This window comes from Callithrix jacchus, chromosome 6 (genome assembly GCF_049354715.1).
Source record: "Callithrix jacchus isolate 240 chromosome 6, calJac240_pri, whole genome shotgun sequence".
NCBI classification, from domain to species: Eukaryota; Metazoa; Chordata; class Mammalia; order Primates; family Cebidae; genus Callithrix; species Callithrix jacchus.
Window position 1 is genome coordinate 150,954,817 of NC_133507.1, and position 23,990 is coordinate 150,978,806.

A 23,990-nucleotide genomic window follows, 5' to 3' on the forward strand; every position below is an offset into this window, starting at 1 on the left:
CAGGAAATACAGAGAACACCACAAAGATATTCCGCAAGAAGAGCAACCCCAAGGCACATAATCGTCAGATTCAACAGGGTTGAAATAAAGGAGAGAATACTAAGGGCAGCCAGAGAGAAAGGTCGGGTCACCCACAAAGGGAAGCCCATCAGACTCACAGCAGATCTCTCGGCAGAAACACTACAAGCCAGAAGAGAGTGGGGGCCAATATTCAACATTCTTAAAGAAAAGAACTTTCAACCCAGAATTTCATATCCAGCCAAACTGAGCTTCAGAAGTGAAGGAAGAATAAAATCCTTTGCGAACAAGCAAGTACTCAGAGATTTTGTCACCACCAGGCCTGCTTTACAAGAGCTCCTAAAAGAGGCACTACACATAGAAAGGATCAATCAGTACCAGCCATTCCAAAATCACACTGAATGCTAAACAGCTTCAACATAATGAAGAATCTACAACAACTAACAGGCAAAACAGCCACTTAGAATCAAAATGGCAGTATCAAATTCACACATAACAATATTAACCCTAAATGTAAATGGACTAAATGCACCAATCAAAAGACACAGACTGGCAAATTGGATAAAAATCCAAAACCCATCAGTGTGCTGTATCCAGGAAACCCATCTCACATGCAAGGATACACAAAGGCTCAAAATAAAGGGATGGAGGAAGATTTACCAAGCTAATGGAAAGCAAAAAAAAGCAGGAGTTGCAATTCTCATCTCTGATAAAATAGACTTTAAAGCAACAAAGATCAAAAGAGACAAAGAAGGCCATTACATAATGGTAAAAGGATCGATACAACAAGAAGAGCTAATGATCCTAAACATATATGGACCCAACACAGGAGCACCCAGATACATAAGGCAAGTTCTTAATGACTTACAGAAGGACTTAGACTCCCACACAATAATAGTGGGAGACTTTAACACTCCACTGTCAATACTAGACAGATCAACCAGATAGAAAATCAACAAGGATACCCAGGGCTTGAACTCAGACCTGGAGCAAGCAAACCTGATGGACATTTACAGAACTCTCCACCCCAAATCCACAGAATACACATTCTTCTCAGCATCACATCACACCTACTCTAAAATTGACCACATAATTGGAAGTAAAGCACTGCTCAACAAATGCAAAACAACTGAAATCATAACAAACAGCCTCTCAGACCATAGTGCAATCAAGTTAGAACTCAGAATTCAGAAATCGACCCAGAACCGCACAGCTTCATGGAAACTGAACAACTGGCTCTTGAATGTTGACTGGGTAAACAACGAAATGAAGGCAGAAATAAAGAAGTTCTTCGAAACCAATGAGAATGAAGACACAACGTGCCAGAACCTCTGGGACACATTTAAACAGTCTCTAGAGGAAAGTATATAGCAATAAGTGCCCATATGAGGAGAATGGAGAGATCCAAAATTGACACCCTATCGTCAAAATTGAAAGAGCTAGAGGAGCAAGATCAAAAAAACTCAAAACCCAGCAGAAGACAAGAAATTACTAAGATCAGAGCTGAGCTGAAGGAGATTGAGACACGAAAAACCCTTCAAAAAATCAATAAATCCAAGAGCTGGTTTTTTGAAAAGATCAACAAAATAGACAGACCACTAGCCAGATTGATTAAAAATAAAAGAGAGAACAACCAAATAGATGCAATAAAAAATGATAAAGGGGAAATCACCACAGATTCCACAGAAATTCAAAACATCATCAGAGAATATTACAAACAACTCTATGCACATAAACTAGTAAACCTGGAAGAAATGGATAAATTCCTGGACTCCTGTGTCCTCCCAAGCCTAAACCAGGAGGAAGCTGAAACTATGAATAGACCAATAACAAGGTCTGAAGTCGAGGCAGCAATTAAGAGCCTACCTCACAAAAAAAGCCCAGGTCCAGATGGGTTCACAGCCGAATTCTACCAGACACACAAGGAGGAGCTGGTACCATTCCTTCTAAAACTATTTCAAACAATCCAAAAAGAGGGAATCCTTCCCAAATCATTTTATGAGACCAACATCATCCTGATACCAAAACCCGGCAGAGACCCAACGAGAAAAGAAAACTTCAGGCCAATATCCATGATGAACATAGATGCAAAAATCTTCAATAAAATATTGGCAAGCCGATTGCAACAGCAAATCAAAAAACTTATTCATCATGATCAAGTAGGATTCATCCCAGGGATGCAAGGCTGGTTCAACATACGCAAGTCTATCAACGTAATTCACCACATAAACAGAACCAAAAACAAAAACCACATGATTATCTCAATTGACGCAGAGAAGGCATTTGACAAAATTCAACAGCCCTTTATGCTAAAAACCCTCAATAAACTCGGTATCGATGGAACGTATCTCAAAGTAATAAAAGCTATTTATGACAAACCAACAGCCAATATCATACTGAATGGGCAAAAACTGGAAGCATTCCCTTTGAAATCTGGTACTAGACAAGGATGCCCTCTCTCACCACTCCTATTCAATATAGTACTGGAAGTTCTAGCCAGAGCAATCAGGCAAGAAAAAGAAATAAAGGGTATTCAAATAGGAAAGGTGGAAGCCAAATTGTCTCTATTTGCAGACGACATGATAGTATACCTAGAAGACCCCATCGCCTCAGCCCAAAAACTCCTGAAACTGATAAACAACTTCAGCAAAGTCTCAGGATATAAAATCAATGTGCAAAAATCACAAGCATTCGTCTACACCAATAACAGACTTAAAGAAAGCCAAATCAAGAGCGAACTGCCATTCGCAATTGCTACAAAAAGAATAAAATACCTTGGAATACAACTCACAAGGAACGTAAGGGACCTCTTCAAGGAGAACTACAAACCACTGCTCAACGAAATCAGAGAGGACACAAACAGATGGAGAAACATTCCATGTTCATGGTTAGGAAGAATTAATATTGTGAAAATGGCTATACTGCCCAAAGTAATTTACAGAATCAACGCTATCCCCATCAAGCTACCATCGACTTTCTTCACAGAACTGGAAAAAACCACCATGAACTTCATATGGAACCAAAAGAGAGCCCGCAGAGCCAAGTCAATTCTAAGCAAAAAGAACACAGCAGGGGGCATCACACTACCGGATTTCAAACTATACTACAAGGCTACAGTAATCAAAACAGCATGGTACTGGTACCAAAACAGAGATATAGACCAATGGAACAAAACAGAGGCACCGGAGGCAACACAACATACATACAACTATACAATCTTTGATAAACCTGACAAAAACAAGCAATGGGGAAAGGATTCCATGTTTAACAAATGGTGTTGGGAAAACTGGCTAGCCATGTGCAGAAAGCAGAAACTGGACCCCTTCCTGACACCTTACACTAAAATTAACTCCAGATGGATTAAAGACTTAAACATAAGACCTGGCACCATAAAAACCCTAGAAGGAAATCTAGGCAAAACTATCCAGGACATAGGAGTAGGCAAGGACTTCATGAACAAAACACCAAGAGCATTGGCAACAAAAGCCAAAATAGACAAATGGGACCTAATGAAACTCCACAGCTTCTGCACGGCAAAAGAAACAGTCACTAGAGTGGATCGGCAACCAACAGAATGGGAAAAAATTTTCGCAGTCTACCCATCTGACAAAGGGCTGATATCCAGAATTTACAAACAACTCAAGCAGATTTACAGGAAAAAAACAAACAAGCCCATTCAAAAGTGGGCAAAGGATATGAACAGATACTTTACGAAAGAAGACATATATGAGGCCAACAATCATATGAAAAAATGCTCATCGTCACTGGTCATCAGAGAGATGCAAATCAAAACCACATTGAGATACCATCTCACGCCAGTTAGAATGGCGATCATTAAAAAATCTGGAGACAACAGATGCTGGAGAGGATGTGGAGAAAAAGGAACACTTTTACACTGTTGGTGGGAGTGTAAATTAGTTCAACCATTGTGGAAGACAGTGTGGCGATTCCTCAAGGCCTTAGAAATAGAAATTCCATTTGACCCAGCAATCCCATTACTGGGTATATATCCAAAAGACTATAAATCGTTCTACTATAAGGACACATGTACACGAATGTTCATTGCAGCACTGTTTACAATAGCAAAGACCTGGAATCAACCCAAATGCCCATTGATAATAGACTGGATTGGAAAAATGTGGCACATATACACCATGGAATATTATGCAGCAATCAGAAATGATGAGTTCGTGTCGTTTGTAGGGACATGGATGAATCTGGAAAACATCATCCTCAGCAAACTGACACAAGAACAGAAAATGAAACACCGCATATTCTCACTCATAGGTGGGTGATGAAAAATGAGAACACATGGACACAGAAAGGGGAGTACTAAACACTGGGGTCTATTGGGGGGAAAAGGGGAGGGCCAGTGGGAGGGGGAGGTGGGGAGGGATAGCCTGGGGAGAAATGCCAAATGTGGGTGAAGGGGAGAAGAAAAGCAAAGCACACTGCCATGTGTGTACCTACGCAACTGTCTCGCATGCTCTGCTCATGTACCCCAAAACCTATAATCAAATAAAAAATAAAAAATAAAAAATAAAATAAAAAATTTCACTTGGAAGAAGTCTACGTTTCCTTTGGTTTACAGCCTATTACATACGTAGATGATCTAACTGGGTTATCAGCCCTTTGGTGAAAAAGAATGAGCAGAGGAACTTGGTTGGCAACCGTGCCGTGTCTAGTCTGGGATTTCAATTGCACTTGAAGTAATGAGCATCTTAGATCTTAGTCATTCAAAAAATTTACAAAGACATTTTCATGTAAAAATCTGCAATGCCTTGTCCCTTAAATAGTAATGTTTAAGGCATATTCTATAATGGCAGGGTTAATTCAATTTGACAAACAAGTTTGAGTAATAACTCAAGTGCAAACTATCTTCCTTCATGCCAGGGATTCCTTCCAATACCAGTCATGTACAGCAATTATCTGCAAAAGCCACCATTGTATTGGGAACACACACGATACATGGCTCCCACCTGCAGGGAAAATGGCACCCCTCTCCCCACCATGCGAGTTCCACCTTTATCATGTTTGTAGCAGCTCCAAGTTCTCACTTTCTTCAGGAGATTTCAATTTGCAATTTTTAAGAGAATGGGTAGCCTATCACTTAACACTGTCACCGGAAGATAACATTTCAGTAATTACTCAGTGCTGACATTTTATTATTTAATCTTAAAATCCCATCAGAAATCCCCAGCCTGATAAGCTACAAATGAAGTTTGAAAATAAGGCAACCAGCAAATCTGATTTGCAGTAATCAAAATGGCATTTCGTCAAAATGGGAGCTAATTTTCAACCTGACATGATTTCAATCTGCTGCCATTTTATGAAATGAGATCCGTTTGCTCTCTGTAAAGATGATCAGCCTTGCTGCTCCATAGCTAGACGCCCAATTTCATCTATTCTCCTGAGGTTCTTCCATTATGCAAACTGGTGGTGAAGCAATTACATGCTCCAAAAGATGAAGATGAGAAATTTCACATTCACAGACTTGTCATGCTCACCTCTTAAAATGTAAGTTCTTGCCAGGTGTTAAGATGCCTGTTTTATTTTACAATCACCCAACATTCTGAAGACACACACCCTCTGAAGGCAGTTTCATCTCCTGTGTTCCACGAGAGAGCCCTGTCAGGACTCCTAAGCTCTACCTTGAGACTACTGAACAAATGAAGGGATCATGTTCATTCAGAGAACAGGATGCACACATCTTTGGACTTTTCAAGGCTACTCAGGGGCTACTGCTGGACCACAGATGGATTATCAAGTCAAACGCTCGAAGTAGGCATGAATGACGTTTTAGTAGGGGACAGAAGGAAGGAAAGTGGAATAATTTCACCCCTGCATAGCTCGAGAACACTGCTGGAGACCAGGCGAGGTAGCACACACCTGTAATCCCAGCACTTTGGGAGGCCGAGGCGGGTGGATCACAAGGTCAGGAGTTCAAGACCAGCCTGGCCAAGATGGTGAAGCCCCATCTCTATTAAAAATACAAAAATTAGTCAGGCATGGTGGCGGGCACCTGTAATCCCAGCTACTGAGGAGGCTGAGGCAGGGAATTCCTTGAACCCAGGAGGCGGAGGTTGCAGTGAGCCAAGATCATGCCACTGCACTCTAGCCTAGGTGACAGAGCAAGACTCCATCTCAAAAAAAAAAAAGAAAGAAAGAAAAAGGGAAAAAAAGAATGCTGCTGGAATCTCCATGGAGAGAAAGAAAGAAGAGTTTTTACTAGTCCATGCCAGGAAATGGGCTGCTGGCCTCTCATTTCATGCTGTTACTTGTAACTCTCCTCTCTTTCCTAACAACGGGGAAAACTGAGTCCCAGAGATGCCTGTAAATTTCCCGTGGTCTTAGTAAGCAAGGCTGTTAGAGAGGTTCTTTCCAGCATTCTTGGCTACCTCTCCCAGCGTGGGAAGAGAAACACCAGGCAGTATATTTTCCATTTAGTTGCATCACGCATGTTGACAAACTCTATTTGGTATTATTTAAAAACACTATTTACCTCTAACTCCCTTCAATTTTAAGTTTTGAAAATCAACTAACTATAAGAAGTAGTTTGGGCCAGGCACAGTGGCTCAGGCCTGTGATCCCAGCACCTTGGGAGGCTGAGATGGGCAGATCACCTGAGGTCAGGAGTTGGAGACCAGCCGGGCCAACATGGTGAAACCCCATCTCTACTAAAAATACAAAAATTAGCCGGGCCTGGCAGTGGGTGCCTATAATCCTAGCTACTTGGGAGGCTGAGGCAGGGGCATCGCTTGAACCCAGGAGGTGGAGGTTGCAGCCTGGGCAACAAGACCAAATCTCCATCAAAAAAATTTTTTTAAAGAAAACGTTTGATATGGTTAAGAAAACAAGTCAGAGAAGAAAGGGAGGAGAAAATGAAGTTGTCTTCTGGTCTTGCAATATGTGATTCTTCTTTGTGGGGCTTCACTGAGAGAAACGGAATTCTCAGGAGACAGGTAATAAAGTATTAAGGAAGTTTTTGTTCCGAACGCTGCTGAGGGGAATTTTCACACTTGTTATGACATCCAGAGAGGAGTTGGGAACAGTGTGCTCATGAGTCAGTGCATGAGTAAGCCTCTGTTCTTCCAGCACAATTGCAGCTTGTTTAGTTTGCAAACACAAGTTATCTCAGTGATCCACATTCCCAATAGGTAAGGGCCAGCACCACGCTGCCTCCTCTTACCACGTGCCCAGCTCACAGCACGTGCGCCCCAACCACATGGGAGAAAACTGGACCCTCCGAGGGGCAGCTATTCCCATCTCCACCTTGGCTCTGAGGGAGAGCATGGAGGTCAACCAAGCAAAATACCCTCAGGTCAAACATAGTGGAGAAACTGCTTCACTTCAAGTATCTTACTTCATGAGATCCAAAAATGTTACCGTGATAGTTGATTTCAGGTGTCGACTTGGCTTAGACCATGGTTCTTAGATATTTGCTCAAACACTCATCTAGATGTTTCTATGAAGGGATGTTTTAGATGAGATTAACATTTAAATCAGCAGACTTTGGATGAAGCAGACGACCCTCCAGAATGTGGGTGGGCACAACCAATCAGGTGAAGGTCTTAAGGACAAAGACTGAGGTTTCCCAAAGAAGAAAGAATTCAGCTCAAAACACAACACAGAAACCCTGCCTGAGTTTCTAGCCTGCCAGCCAGCTTCCCTACAGATTTTGGACTTGCGAGTCCACACAATTGCATGAGCCAGTTACTTAAAATAAATTTCTCTCTGCCTCTCTGCCTCTCTCTCTCTCTCTCTCTCTCTCTCTCTCTCTCATGTCTCAGTAGAATCCTAACTACTAACACTGTTACCAAGAAGATTAAACAGCCCTATTCCTTCTGAATGTCAGAGCAGAGAGGAAAGAGGCACTTGGCAAAATATCAATTACTTAGAAAATCAGAGAATTAAGAGTCTATGTGGGGAAAAAAAGGCTTTACAATACCATTCAAATGCCAAGTTGCATTTCTCAGTCACTTTTTAAATTGATTCATGAGTATGAGACATGCCCTTTGGAAGTTCTGGGCCAGGCACTGGAGCAGCGGAACCAGGGACACCTGCATTGGAATCTGCGCTCAACCCCTGTCCTGGGTGTCTGGCGGCAGGCAGATGACTGAACCTCTAGAGGCATTTCAAACCTTGGTGTAAACATGACACTAAAATGACCGGAGATGTGAATCACCCAGCTCAGAATCTAGAAAGATGAGTGCTCACTAAATGGTGGCTTAGGGCGATTGCTGCTGATACAAAAGCTATTAACAAAAGACATTTCCTCCCAGCCCCATGGAGGAGAGACATACATACGAGGATAATTAATGTCCTGTTTCTAAGACCACACAAGTGATATTGTGGGTGACTGCTGGAACTAAGAGGAAAGGAAAGTGAGTCAGCCCCCGCAGTAGAAGTTTGTTCAGTGAGGTGGGGTAATGGGGAGCCGGCATTCCAGCTAGAGGCCATTGCACCAGCAAAACCAGGGTCAAGCGAAACCAGATACTGGCCAGCCACGCTGACTGGCCAGGGAGATGTGTGGGGACCCATTGTGCTGAGAAGCTTTCTAAAGAGCCAGCTCGCACAAGGATGGAGACATGCACAGAATAGAAATAAGAAGGAAGGGCTGCCCTGCGCATTCCTCTCTGACTACCCTAGTGGGCTGTGCACACACAAATTTTTGCCTAGCAATCACTCACTTCTGGGTATCAAAACTTCCATATAAAAATCTGTAGCGCAAACACAGAAGGCATTTGGAAATTAAATGGTGAAATTTTTCAATTCTTACACAGGAAGCCAGTGATGTAACATACTGTGCATCAAGTAACAATTTTAATAGATGACACCATTCTGAATATATTGCCCTGTGCTTTCCATGCACATTAAAATGAAAAACACATATTCTGTTAAATTAAGCACACAACAGTAAAAGATATGCAATACAGTAAAAGCTCTGCAATGACTCACAGTAAATTGTTACAAATGCTTAGCCTGTGATGAGATTAAGCCTGTTTTCAATTTTCTTTATTTTGTTTGTTTTTTTCTACAATGAATGTGAGTTACTCATGATAAGAAGAAAGGGTATGTTTTTTAACCCTGCCAAGCATAAATCTAAAAAAGAAAATGTGTCACAAATGAGTGGAATTCACTTTTATTTACAAGCATACTGCATTCTGTGGGCTGACATTTGCTCAGATGCAAAAGAAAACGTAACGATCTTTTGAGATCGGCTTGAGATTGAGAAAAGGAAGACTTGCTGTCTAAGGGCGGTACCCACCTGGATCACAAAGGCATTTGTAGCTGGTGCCCACGCTGCGGCATGTGCCATGAGCGCAGGGGCTGAGGGCACAGAAGTCAATAAGCTGGGCACAGGTTGGCCCTGTGAAGCCCGGGCTGCAGCTGCAGGTAAAGTGTACCCCATCCACGTAGCACGTGCCATTGTTCTGGCATGGAGACGAGGCGCATGGGTCCACCTTTTCTTCACAAGCAGATCCAAAGTATCCTGTGAGAAAACATACAGGAAGGAGCTTAAAAAAATTAAAACACATTTGCACATACTAATAAACTGAATCTGCTCCACTGTGTATTCATAATCAATTATTTCGTTCATAGTTTCCACATATGTCATAACCCACCAAGATAGGTAAGTTGTTTTTCTCAGCTTTGGTAATACAGGGTTAAAAATATTAGGTCCTACAATTCCATTTTTATTGAAATATGAGATATATGACTGTTTAGGAGTACATACATATGGGTACATGAATATATTTATGTGCACACATGTGTGTATACTCTAGAAAGATACTAAAAATAAATTAATGGTAATTTTCTAAAGGAAGATGGGATTTGGATGAGCAAAGGGGTTGCCTCTCTTATTTTGTACACATTAATGGGGAACACATTTCTTATTTTGCTGTCATAGATATGACATAATCCTGAATTTAAAAAATTAAAATCATATCAAATAGTAAACAATGAAAAAAGTCTCTTTTCCATCACCGTCCCTTTGTCTCCCATTCCCTTCTCTACAAACAGCCACTGTTAACAAGTTTCTTGAATATATGCTTTTTTAAAAGTTGGTTGTTGTAACAGAGAAACAAAAGTGATCTACCCTAAAACAATGCTGCTCAGCAATACAAAGGACACGGTCAAATGCGTTATGCCAAGTGAAAGAAGCTAGGCAAGAAAGACTACATATTATATAATCCCATCTGTAAGAAATGTGCAGGAAAAGCAAATCTGTAGATACAGAAAGTAGAGAAATGGTTGCCTATGGCTGAGCCAGAAAGAGGGATTCACGGCAAATGGGCTTCAGCTGGGTGGATGGACATATTTTAAACTTGGATCGTAGTGATGGCTGCACAGCTCTGTAAGTTTACTTAAATGCTTTGAACTGTGCATTTCAAATGAATGAATTTTACCATGTATAAATTGCACACTTAAATGAAATTTTATGTTATACATAATTATGTAAGGCTGTTAATTTTTCTTTTAAATATGGTTACAATGTAGGTGATTTTTATCTTGTTTCCTGTGTATATAATTCAGTATTTCTTGTTGAAAAATTATACATATGAAACTGTGTGGGTTTCTACATCTGTGCATACATGTAGGTATATGTATTTAGTAATGCTTTGCATCAAAACTATACTCCTTTCAATACTTTAAGAGCAGATTGAAAATTAAAGATTATTCAAATTTGAGAAATCAAAGTTAAATAATTTTACTCACATAGAGTTTGTGTTCTAATAATCTATTATACTTTTCTTGTTTACACTTAAGTTTATATTTACTCATCCTCTTATAGAACTTCTACCAATACTGACGATTTTTGTTGTCATTGCTAAAGACATAGTTAATATGTAAACAAACAAAAATAACTCCCAGATTTAATTATGTGAAGCACCACTCATAAGTTGGCATAATCAATTTGGTATTACCCTGTGCAGTATAGAAATATGAAATTATCCTCCAAAAAAATCCAATGCTATTCAATATTTTATAAAATTCCTGGTAGCTTTTAAATCTTAGAAATCATACTAAAAATGGACCATACAGTCAGTTTTAATAACACTTGAGTTCTCCAAAAAGTTTCTTGGCAGCCTGAAGTGGAATATAATTATATCCATCATGAGATATGTTCCATTTTACTTTGATTGAAAATAAGATGCTTAAACACTTTTCAACATATGACAGCACTATATGTTACAATCACTATTTAACATGTTTTCAAAAATAGGATTTCATATCTCAAATCTTCTAATTTTAGAAAATACAATCATTTTTATCTGTCTAGAAAATGCAGCATAGCTGCTCAAACCATTTAAAGGCCCATTTGATTTGCTCGAGTGTGACACTAAAAGTCATTCAATATTTTTTCTTAATGTGAAGGAAGAATTTTGAGCAATGAATTCACCAAGCCAACCCACAGCTTGCATTTAGTTAGACAGTGGCCCAAGATTGCATCTTATAACTTGAGGGAAAAAAAAAAGTGGCAGGGATGGGCGGTGGCTGGTGGGGAGCGGTCTGGATTCTAGGTTAACCTTGTGGATACACTGATTTCTTTACAAGAAATTCAGGCTCATGAGAAATTCCATACCCAAGGCTGGACACCAGTTTACCTGAAACAGCAGCTCAGGGTCAATCAGAAAATTCTAAATGTTAATGCTCAAAAACAGAAATCCAATTTAAGAGGACATTTGGGTTCTTTTTGTTCCTCCAGCAGAACTGAACTAATGACACAGGAGGTGATGCTGGAGAACTCTGTCGACTCTTTCAGCTGAGAACACAGAGAAGAGGAATGGTCACGGGAACTGTGACCCTGAAAACCCTGTGAGATTAGGTGGGCGAGAACTTGATAGAAAGAACATCTAGGAAGGGTCAAAGATGAGGAAAATGAGAAACAAGAAGCTCATACCTAAGTTAAGAGCATAAAAAGGAAAATTACTTAGAACTACTAGATCCCAGGAGAAGAATTAATATTAAATATAGTTCTCAGTGGAGGTTGACATTTAAGCACTGGATTAGCAATGTCATGGGTTAAATTGCATCCCTCTAAAATTCATATATTGTTTTAATCAGCTTTCTCAGGTCGAGTAAAATTCATATTTGGAAGCCCTAATTCTCAATACCTCAGAATATTGTTCTTTAGAAATATCGCCTTTAAAGAGATGACTCAGTTAAATTGAGGTTGTTAGGATGGGCTCTAATGCAATCTGACCATTGTCTTTATAAGCAGAGATCAGGACACAGAAAAAGACACCAGGGACGCCTGTGCACAAAGGGAAAGACCACGCGGGTAGGAAGCAAGACTCGGCAGGCCAAGGAGAGAGGCCTCAGAAAAAAATCAACCCTGCCAGCACCTTGATCCTGAACTTCCAGCCTCCAGAACTAGAATGTCTGTTGTTTAAGCCTGTAGTCCTTTGTCACAGCAGCCTGAGAAGACTCATACAAACAGGAAGCATAAGAAGACAGGGAAGCAATGATTAGGATCTTGTGTTTGATTCTGTGTTCACCACCCCAGCAATCTGAGTGACCATCACAAGGCCCTCTCTCTCCCATCATTCATGGCCTCTACCTGGAAAACAGGGCTGAAACTCTTTTCTTTCCAAAGTTATTGTGGGTTCTGAAAATATATATATATATATATATCAAATTTCCTAGAACAGTTCCCAGTCCAAGGCTCAATAAATGGATGAATAAATGAATGAAATAGAAATGTTAATAACAGCAACAGGCTGGGCGCAGTGGCTCACACCTGTAATCCCAGCACTTTGGGAGGCCCATACAGGTGGATCATGAGGTCAGGGGTTCAAGACCAGCCTAGCCAACATGGTGAAACCCCATCTCTACTAAAAATACAAAAATTAGCCAGCATGGTGGCACACATCTGAAATCCCAGCTACTGAGGAGGCTGAGGCAGGAGAATTGCTTGACCAGGAGGCGGAGGTTGCAGTGAGCCAAGATCATGCCACTGCACTCCAGTCTGGGTGACAGAGCAAGACTCTGTCTCAAAAAAATTAAAAAATAAAAAAATATCAGCAACAGCTAACATCCACCGGAGGCTGATTTGCATCACTTGGTTCTAAGCCTTTATGTGAGTTATCTCATTCAACTCTACTATTATGGTAAGATGTGAGAACCACAGTAGCCCTATCTTACAAATGTGAAAACAGTGACATGAGAATGTGAAGTAGCCTTTTCACGTCTGAATAGCTAGCAGATGGCAGACCTAGGACACCAAGGCCAAATGCTTACAAGTCTCCTACACTGCACAGAAGAGAAGTGAATGACAAACCAATTAAGATGTTATGATATGTAAGCAAAACCAGGACTTACGTTTCTATCCTGTTTGTGTCTTTGTGAAAGACAGAAAGACTTACTGATTAAGTCAACATAAAGGAAAAAGTGAATTTTAGAAAGGGCATCACTCTAGCTTTATGTCAGTATACTCGGTTATAAATAGCAACATAAGCCACATGCAATAGTCCAAGTAGAAAGAAAAATGGGTAACAAGGACACATAAAGGGTCATGACTTTGGAGAGAGTCAATATTTCAATAAGGCCAAGAGAAGTGTGGAAAATGAACAGTAATGAGAGCACTGGTCAGGCCAGGTCACGACTGGTCTTATGTGTTACATTTGGGAGTTTACATTTCATTCTGAGGCCACTGGATATCATCTATTTTCATTATTTATATCACTAATTATAGGCAATGTGGAGAGTCAATCAGAGGGAGGTTGAGACCGGAAGCATGAAACCAGGTGTTTACTCAAGTAATTGAGCTTGTGAGGGCCAATTTGTAGCCATAAAGATAAAGAATGTGAAATATATTAGAGCATGATTTTAGAAGTAAAATTGTCAACTCAGGAATCACTTGGACTGTAGAAGAATGGAAGAGAGGACAGAGCCCAGAGACACAACGTAGCATGAATTATAAATACAAATGCCAGCAGCGGTCAGGTAGACAATGTCGATACGGAGACTGGATCAAGTGTACTTGACTGGCAGGGCCTGTGGCAAAGTAGAGAAAGAAGCCCCTTCCAAACAGGATGGCCACCATAACCTGCAGCCAATTCAAAACACAGGGCCAGGTACCAGATCTTCTGAATATTCAAGAAAAGTCTGAAATCCAAATTATTGTTTGAGTCTTACCTGTTTTGTTTTATTTTATTATTTATTTATTTATTTTTGAGATGGGGTCTTGCTCTGTAGCCCAGGCTGAAGTGTAGTGGCATGATCTCAACTCAGTACAACTTCCACCTGCCAGGTTCAAGCCATTCATTCTCTTGCCTCAGCCTCCCAGGTAACTGGGACTAAAGGCACTTGCCACCACACCCAGCTAATTCTTATATTTTTAGTTGAGATGGGGTTTCACCATGTTGGCCATGCTGGTCTTGAACTCCTGACCTCAGGTGATCCATCCGCCTCAGCCTGACAAAGTGTTGGGATTACAGGTGTGATCCACCACACCCAGCCGAACCTTGTCTATTTTAAAGTGCTGATTATTCATTTCTCCAGCAAATAAAACATATGTATGGGACCTGTATATATGGCTTCTCTGTGTGAGTTAATGTTAAGGAGCTTTGGACCAAAGGGAATTGGGTGTAAACGGCATCTCAGCCCACTAAACTGTGGGACTTCGGGCTAGTACTTAATTACCCTCTTTCTGCTTTTGTATCGTGAAATAAAGATATTAATGCCTACAATTTATGTTGCTTATGAAGCTTAACTGTAAAAATCTACGCAAAGCACCTGGCACAGTGACTCTCCAATAATAAGTGTTCAATAAGAGGCAGCAATAATTATAATTCCTAGGTTTTCAGATTGAGGGACAATGTGGACAGTGTTATTATCAAATGCAATGGAAAATACAGGAAGAGGCTTCTAGGGGAGGGTTATGAGTTCAGCTTTGTGCAAAATGAGTTGAGATGCTTTTGCAGTTGTTCAGTAATCATTAAATATACAGAACTTGTGCTCAGGAGAGATGTATGAACTAGAGTATGGACTGGGAGTCATATGAACGTGGGTGGAAACTGGATTCATAGGTATACAGGATACCACTTGGGGCAAGTGAACAGAGAGAGAAGAAAGTCCAAGGCTCGAACTCTGAACAACTGTAGCACTTGTGAGCACAAGAAAGAAGAAGAAATCAAGAGCATATCTCATTGAGAGACGTCTCATCTTGTCCTGCGTGTCTCTGGGATTTCTCTTTCTCCTAGCACTTACCACACTCTGTCTGCCTCCTCCATAACTGGTGTCTGATTTCCTTGAGATCAGGGAACATAACTTATGTGTCTTTGTATCCCTGTGGCTCAGCATGAAGCTTAGAAAATGGCAGGCATTTGACCAGGGACAAATAAATGGACAGACAGGAAGAGGGATGGATGAATAGATATCTAGCTAAGTTTCAAGAAGGAAAGAAGGTGCAGGTTCTGGTCAGGAATGAAAAAAATATATATTTTTAAAAAAGAAGGAAAGAAGAGAAACCAGGAAAGAAAAGTGTCCCTGAAAACAATGGTAGAGAGAATGTGAAAAAATGGCCCGGAACCTTGCCTGTAAATCACACGAACAAGCCGTCGCTAGCCTGCCGCGGGATGAGAGACTGCATGGAGTAAAGAAAGCTAGCACAGCTGAGGCCACTCTAGGCCACCTGGCCTCCATCAGCGCAGCCAGTGACCAGCTAAGCCTGCCCAGACTGCTAACGCAATGCACAAGGATTATGAGCTAAATGAGTGGCTGCCATTTTAACCACTAAATTTTGGGGGTGTTTTGTTATGCAGCAAAAGTTAACCAATAAGATTAATAGGAGCTACAGGATTGTATCTATGTAGGAATATAGGCCGGAGGGAGATTTTTGCTCTGTTTGGAACAGACTTGAAAGAGTAATTGATCATACGCAACAGGAAAACTTCACTAAAGAGACGATCAGTAAATGCTTACTGAATATCAAAAGGCCCACTGTGGTTGAATTAAGGATCCTGTGTTTTATTATTATTAAAATTTTACTTTTTCTTACCAATTCAAGAAAATATAATACAGGATGAGAATGCAACTAATACTTTATATTTTCAGTCTGCTAGCATACCTCAGTATATACTGAGGAGAGAAGACACTTTTGGCATATTATCCAGTCCAAAAAAAGAAAGTGAAAAATTTCACTAAAGAGATGATCAGGGCTGGGCGCAGTGGCTCAAGCCTGTAATCCCAGCACTTTGGGAGGCCAAGGTGGGTGGATCACGAGGTCAAGAGATCGAGACCAACCTGGTCAACATGGTGAAACCCCATCTCTACTAAAAATACAAAAAAAATTAGCTGGGCACGGTGGTGCATGCCTGTAATCCCAGCTACTCAGGAGGCTGAGGCAGGAGAATTGCCTGAACCCAGGAGGCAGAGGTTGCGGTGAGCTGAGATTGCGCCATTGCATTCCAGCCTGGGTAACAAGAGGGAAACTCCGTCGCAAAAAAAAAAAAGAGATGATCAGTATATGTTTGTTGAATTGAATATCAAAAAGGTCCACAGCTGTTGAATCAAGGTTACTGTGCTTTATTATTAACACTTAAAGTATAATAAATAAATAAATTAAATAAAGAGACAGCAAGCTAGAGACTTAGAAAATATTTACAAAACATGTATCTAATAAAGGACATTATCCAAAATTTAAAAAATTGTTTTTTCTTACCAATTCAAGAAAATATAATGCAGAATGAAAAGGCAACTAATACTTTATATTTTCAGAGCCTGCTAGCATACCTCAGTATGTACTGAGGAGAGAATACACTTTTGGCATATTATCCAGTCTAAAAAAAGAAAGTGGGCTATAAAATGCTATTCTGTTACAAAAAATGACAAAGCAAAATAAATAAATAAATAAATAAATGCAAGGTATAACTGAACACACTTTGTAAAGATGAATGTGAGGTATGGAAATTATGAGATAATTTTCCTGGCTCACATGATTATTAATAATCACTAGAAAAAATGTAAATGCTGAGTCAATTCTGAAATGCTATTGCTTTGACTAGTAAAATTATCCATTTCCTTCTATCACCTAAGCAATTGTTCATATGAAATCCTTTTGCAAATGACTCACATCTCCTTCAGCCACCCTCTAAGTGACCTTCCTAAGAGAAGTAAGAACAGGTTTTGTAATTCAAAGAATGCAGAGTCAGAAAACCAAAGTTTAAATCTTCTGACTACTGTGTGACCTCAGGCTTCATCATTTTTCTCTAATTTTCTTACCTACAAAATGGTGTTGGCTCCTACTACGAAGGGTCAAGTAAGATGACATATGTGCTCAATAGATGCTGGATTCTCCTCCCTTTCAATGGTGGTTATGGGGTAATCTCAAGTTGCCTGTATACCCAGAAGTTTGTGGTTAGGGAAAGGAAGCTGGCCTGTCAGTCAATCTGCGGAACATAATCTATTTTCACATTCGTATGTATCCCTCAGGGTCGTGTCCCTGGATGTCTATAAAGGGAGATTTCTGGAATCAGAAGGTGCTCACACCCTGCTCTCTAAGCACACAGTTACTGGGCCACGGAGTGATGCTGGTGAACAGAGGTGGGGTCCCGGGGCAGACAGCCGTGGGAAGAGGTAGGAAGCAGGAGTGTCTCTGAGAACATCTCTGTACACGCTCAAAAGGACAATCTGCTGAAGTGGTGTTTGTTCATGGCAAACACTTGTATGTACCAGGCACTGTTCCAAGTGTTTTAAATATACTAAGTCATTTAATTCTCACATCAATCCTATGAGATATGAACGATCATTTCCCAATTTTCAGATGAGAAAATAGGCATAAAAAGATCATGTAACTTGCCCAAAGTTACACAGATAGTAAATGGCAGGTTTGAGATTTGAACCCAGGCAGTCAGACTCAGGTCCAAGCTCCTAACCAGTACTCTGTGCTGTGGCATCCAACACCTGGGGTATAGCAGTGTATTAGTCCATTTTTGCATTACTACAAAAGAATACCTGAAAGTGGGTAATGTATAAAGAAAAGAGGTTTAATCAGCTGACAGTTCTGCAGGCTGTACAGGAAGCATGGTGTCGGCATCTGCTTCTAGTGAGGACCTCAAGGAGTTTACAGTCAGTAGTGATAGAAGACAAAAGGGAAAGCTGGCACATCACACGGTGAGAGCAAGAGCAAGAGAGAGAGGTGAGGGGTGTCACACACTTGTAAACAACCAGATCTCATGTGAACTCAGAGTGAGAACCAAGGGGATGCCACTGAGCTGCTCATGATGGATCCCGGTGATCCAAACACCTCCCACCAGGTCCCACCTCCAGCACTATGAATTCGGTTTCCACATGAGATCTGAAGGGAACAAACATCTAAACCACACCAAGCAGAAAGACCAAGAATGAGAGGGCAGGTGCTCCAGGGTTCATCCAGTCTCTGTCCATTCCTGGCCACGTGTAGCAGAAACTACTTTTTATCCTAATATCCATCTCACCATTTCCCACGGTCATAGACTTTTGGTCATACGTCAGCACAGGATAATGTTTACAGGGACCAGCCTCTTCTGCAGCTAGAGGTAGACCTGTGACGACATTCTAAATAACAGACACAAGTGGAAATGTCCTGAAGTCATGTCTATACATAATTCCTTGAAAGAAGCTGGCAAGTACCCTTTGCTCTTTCACTACTTTACCCCTTCATCCATCCTCCTATCTAGACTACAGATAAGGGCTGTTTTTCCTGTTTGGTGGAAAACATCTATCCATACACAATATACTCAGTGAATCCCAGGAATAATAAATAAACTACACAGGAATGTCACGGTCAAACTGCCGAAAACCAAAAATTAAGAGAAAACATTAAAAGAAGCCAAAAAAAACCAGGCACAATACACACACTGAGCAATAAGACTGACAGATGACCTGTCACCAAGATCTACGGAGGCATAAGATAACAAAATAACATCTTAAAGGCACTGGAAACATAAACCTGTCAAACAGAATTCTATTTTCAGGGTAAATAACTTCTCGTAATGAAGGTTAATTAAGATATTTGCTGATAAAAAACAGCTGGGAAAATGTGTTGCCAGCAGATCCAGCCACACGACAAAAATACTAAAGAAAGTTATGTTAGCTGAATAGGAATAAAAATAGGTGGAAACTCAAGTCTATGGGAAGAAATTAAGAGCCCTGGCAATGGCACTCGTGGGGAGTAAATATTCATTTTTTTTTTCTTAATTTATTTTAAAGATGGTTAAAAGAAATAAGAACATTGAATTATGTTGTAACATACACAGAAGGAATATACATGATAAGAGAAAAAATAATAAGGGGAGATAATAGAATTCTACTACAATTAGGTTCTTACATTTTGCATGAAGTGGTTAAATGTTGATCCTAAGTAAACTCTCATACATGATGGGTGTATACTGTAATTCCCAGAGTAGCCACTAAAAATAGAACAGAAACAACAAAAACCCCAAACCCAGCAGTACAGCTAAAAAGCTAGTTGAGAAAACAATATCTTTTTAAATATTCTATTTACCTGCCCCCACATCCAAAAGTGCAGGAGTAGAATAAAACAAAGAATATATGAGAAAAATAGAAAATAAATAGCAATGAGGTAGACTTAGATACAATCATATCAATGTTACACGGAATATAAGTAGACTAACACTGCAATTAAAAGGCACAGATTATGCAAAAGAACAGAAATCATAACAGTCTATCAGACCACAGTGCAATCAGACTAGAACTCAGGATAAGGAAACACACTCAGACCCGCACACCGCTGGGAAACTGAACAACTTGCTTCTGAATGTTGACTGGATAAATAATGAAATGAAGGCAGAAATAAAGATGTTCTTTGAAACCAACCAGAATGAATATACAACTTACCAGAATCTCTGGGACACCTTTAAAGCAGTATTGAGAGGGAAATTTATAGCAATAAACGCCCACCAGAGAAGAAAGGAAAGATCTAAAATTGACACCCTATCATCAAAATTGAAAGACCTAGAGAAGCAAGATTAAAAAAAAAAACAAACTCAAAAGCTAGCAGAAGACAAGACACAACTAAGATCAGAGCAGAACTGAAGGAGTTAGAGGCACAAAAAAAACCCTTCAAAAAATCAATAAATCCAGGAGCTGGTTTTTTGAAAAGATTAACACAATAGACAGACTGCTAGCCAGATTAATAAAAAAGAAAAGGGAGAAGAATCAAATAGATGCAATATAAAAACGATAAATGGGATATCACCACTGATCCCACAGAAATACAAACTACCATCAGAGATTACTACAAACAGCTCTACTCACATAAACCAGTAAACCAGGAAGAAATGGATAAATTCCTAGACACTTGTACTCTACCAAAACTAAACCAGGAGGAAGCTTAAACCCTGAATAGACCAATAACAAGGTCTAAAGTAGAGGCAGCAATCAATAGCCTACCAATCAAAAAAAGTCCAGGTCCAGACGGGTTCACAGCCGAATTCTACCAGACGTACAAAGAGGAGCTGGTACCACTCCTTCTGAAACTGTATCAAACAATACAAAAGGAGGGAATCCTCCCTAACTCATTTTATGAGACCAACATCATCCTAATACCAAAACCAGGCAGAGACTCAACTAAAAACAGAAAACTTCAGGTCAATCAATATCCATGATGAACATCGATACAAAAATCTTCGATAAAATACTGGCAAACAGATTGCATCAGCACATCAAGAAGCTTATCCATCACGACCAAGTAGGCTTCATCCCTACTTGGTTGCATCCCTACTTGGGATGCAAGGCTGGTTCAACATATGCAAATCCATAAATGTAATCCATCATATAAATGGAACCAAAAACAAAAAAAACACATAATTATCTCAATAGATGCAGATAAGACCTTTGAGAAAATTCAACAGCCCTTCATGCTAAAAACTCTCAATAAACTAGATATTGATGGAATGTATCATAAAATGATAAAAGCTATATACAACAAACCTACAGCCAATATCATACTGAATGGGCAAAAGCTGGAAGAATTCCCTTTGAAATTCAGGCACTAGACAAGGATACCCTCTCTCACCACTCCTATTCAACATAGTATTGGAAGATCTAGCTAGAGCAATCAGGCAAGAAAAAGAAATAAAGGGTATTCAGTTAGGAAAGCAGGAAGTCAAACTGTCTCTATTTGCAGATGACATGATTGTATATCTAGAAGACCCCATTGTCTCAGCCTAAAATCTTCTCAAACTGAGAAGCAACTTCAGTAAAGTCTCAGGATACAAAATCAATGTGCAAAAATCACAAGTATTCCTATACACCAATAACAGACAAACAGAGAGCCAAATCAAGAGCGAACTCCCATTCACTGTTGCTACAAAGAGAATAAAATACCTAGGAATACAACTAACAAAGGACGTAAAGGATCTCTTCAAGGAGAACTACAAACCACTGCTCAAAGAAATAAGAGAGGACACAAACAGATGGAGAAACATTCCATGCTCATGCTTAGGAATAATCAATATTGTAAAAATGGCCATACTGCCCAAAGTAATCTATAGATTCAATGCTATCCCCATCAAGCTACCAATGACCTTCTTCTGAGAACTGTGAAAAAAAAAACACTTTAAACCTCATATGGAATCACAAAAGACCCCACATTGCCAAGACAATCCTAAGCAAAAAGAACAAAGCCAGAGGTATCACACTGCCAGACTTCAAACTAGACTACAAGGCTACAGTAATCAAAACAGCATGGTACTGGTACCAAAACAGAGACATAAACCAATGAAACAGAACAGAGACCCCAGAAGAAACACCACACATCTACAACCATCTGATCTTTGACAAACTCAGCAAAAACAAGAAATGGGGAAAGGACTCCATGTTTAATAAATGGTGTTGGGAAAACTGGCTAGCAATGTGCAGAAAGTAGAAACTGGACCCCTACCTGTCACCTGACACTAAAATTAACTCCAGATGGATCAAAGATTTAAACATAAAACCTAACACCATAAAAACACTAGATGAAAATGTAGGCAAAACTATCCAGGACATAGGCATAGGCTGAACTTCATGACTAAAACACCAAAGCAATAACAATAAAAGCCAGGATAGACAAATGGATCTAATTAAACTCCAGAGCTTCTATACAGCAAAAGAAACCATCATTAAAGTGAATCAGCAACCAACAGAATGGGAAAAAAATTTTGCAATCTACCCATCTGACAAAGGGCTAATATCCAGAATCTACAAAGAACTAAAACAGATATACAAGAAGAAAACAAACAAAACCCATTCAAAAGTGGGCAAAGGATATAAACAGGCACTTTTCAAAAGAAGACATATATGAGCCCAACAAACATATGAAAAAATGCTCATCATCACTGGTCATTAGAGAAATGCAAATCAAAACCACACTGAGACATCATCTCACTCCAGTTAGAATGGCAATCATTAAAAAATCTGGAGACAACAGATGCTGGAGAGGATGCAGAGAAATAGAAACACTCTTACACTGCTGGTGGGAGTGTAAATTAGTTCAATCATTGTGGAAGACAGTCTGGCAATTCCTCAAGGACCTAGAAATAGAAATTCAATTTGACCCAGCAATCCCACTATTGGGTATGTACCCAAAGAACTATTAATCGTTCTACCATAAAGACACATGCACACATATGTTCATTGCAGCCCTGTGTACAATAGCAAAGACCTGGAACCAACCCAAATGCCCATCAATGATAGACTGGATGACAAAGAAAATGTGGTACATACACACCATAGAATACTATGCAGCCATAAAAAACGATGAGTTTGTGTCCTTTGTAGGGACTTGGATGAATGTGGAAATCATCATTCTCAGCAAACTGACCCAAGAACAGAAAGCCAAGGACCATATGTTCTCACTCATAGGTGGGTGTTGAACAATGAGAACACATGGACTCAGGGAAAGGAGCATCACACACAGGGGACAGTTGGGAGGGGTAGGGGAGAGACAATGGGGAGTGGGGAGGGATAACATGAGGAGAAATGCCAGATATGGTATGCACCTAAAGTAAAATAAATTAAAAAAAAAAAAGATCTAACTATGTGCTCTCTAAAAGAAACCCACTTCAGTATAAAGATACAGAAAAATGGAAGGTAAGCCCGGGAGCAGTGGCTCACACCTGTAATCCCAGCACTCAGGAGGCTGAGGTGGGCAGATCACAAGGTCAGGAGTTCAAGACCAACCTGGCCAATATGGTGAAACCCTGTCTCTACTAAAAATACCAAAATTAGCTGAGTGTGGTGGTGCACACCTGTAATCCCAGGTACTGGGAAGGCTGATGCAGGAGAATCACTTGAACCCAGGAAACAGAGGTTGCAGTGAGCTGAGATCATGCCACTGCACTTCAGCCTGAGAAACAGAGCAAGACTCCATCTCAAAAAAAAAGGAAAGTAAAAGAATAGGGAAAGATACATTGCAAAAAAGAAAGCACATGAAAACCAGTATGCTGTTAATATCAAAAAAGGTAGACTTCAAGACTAAGAATATTATCTGACATACAAAGGGACACTTAATATGAAAAAGTGAGTAACCCAACTGGAAGCTTTAACAATCCCAAATGTGTAGGCACCTAATAAGAGAGCTTCAAAATACATGAAAGAAAAACTGCCAACAATAGAAACAGAAACCATCAGAGAAGAAGCCCTTTCTTAGTAACTGACAGAATAAACTGACAAACGTGCTACTTTATACAATATTTAAATAACATATTCTTTTCATGTGCACGTGAAATAAGTCAATCATTTCAATAGATACAGAAAAATTATTTGGCAAAATTCAACATGCATTAGTTATTTTTAAGAAGAAAGAAAAACTCTCAGCAAACTAAAATAGAAGGTAATACTTCCTGCATATTTTTAGGGCAAAACAGAAAAAACTACGGATCACACTTAATGATGAAATAATGAATATTGTCCCCCTAAGAGAGAACAAAACAAGTATGTCTACCCTCAGCACTTACATTCAATATTTTACTGGAGGT

The 23,990-nt window shown here is 39.9% G+C and overlaps 1 protein-coding gene across 2 annotated transcripts in view; it reads right to left on the minus strand.

Annotated features, from left to right (window-relative positions):
- Window positions 1-23,990, minus strand: part of DNER (delta/notch like EGF repeat containing) — a 379,011-nt gene that overhangs the window by 84,362 nt on the left and 270,659 nt on the right. For both annotated transcript variants that reach the window (XM_002749868.6, XM_054258006.2), the window contains exon 8: window positions 9,287-9,511. In XM_002749868.6, coding sequence (XP_002749914.3) covers window positions 9,287-9,511 — 225 coding nt within the window. The remainder of the gene's footprint in view (window positions 1-9,286; window positions 9,512-23,990) is intronic.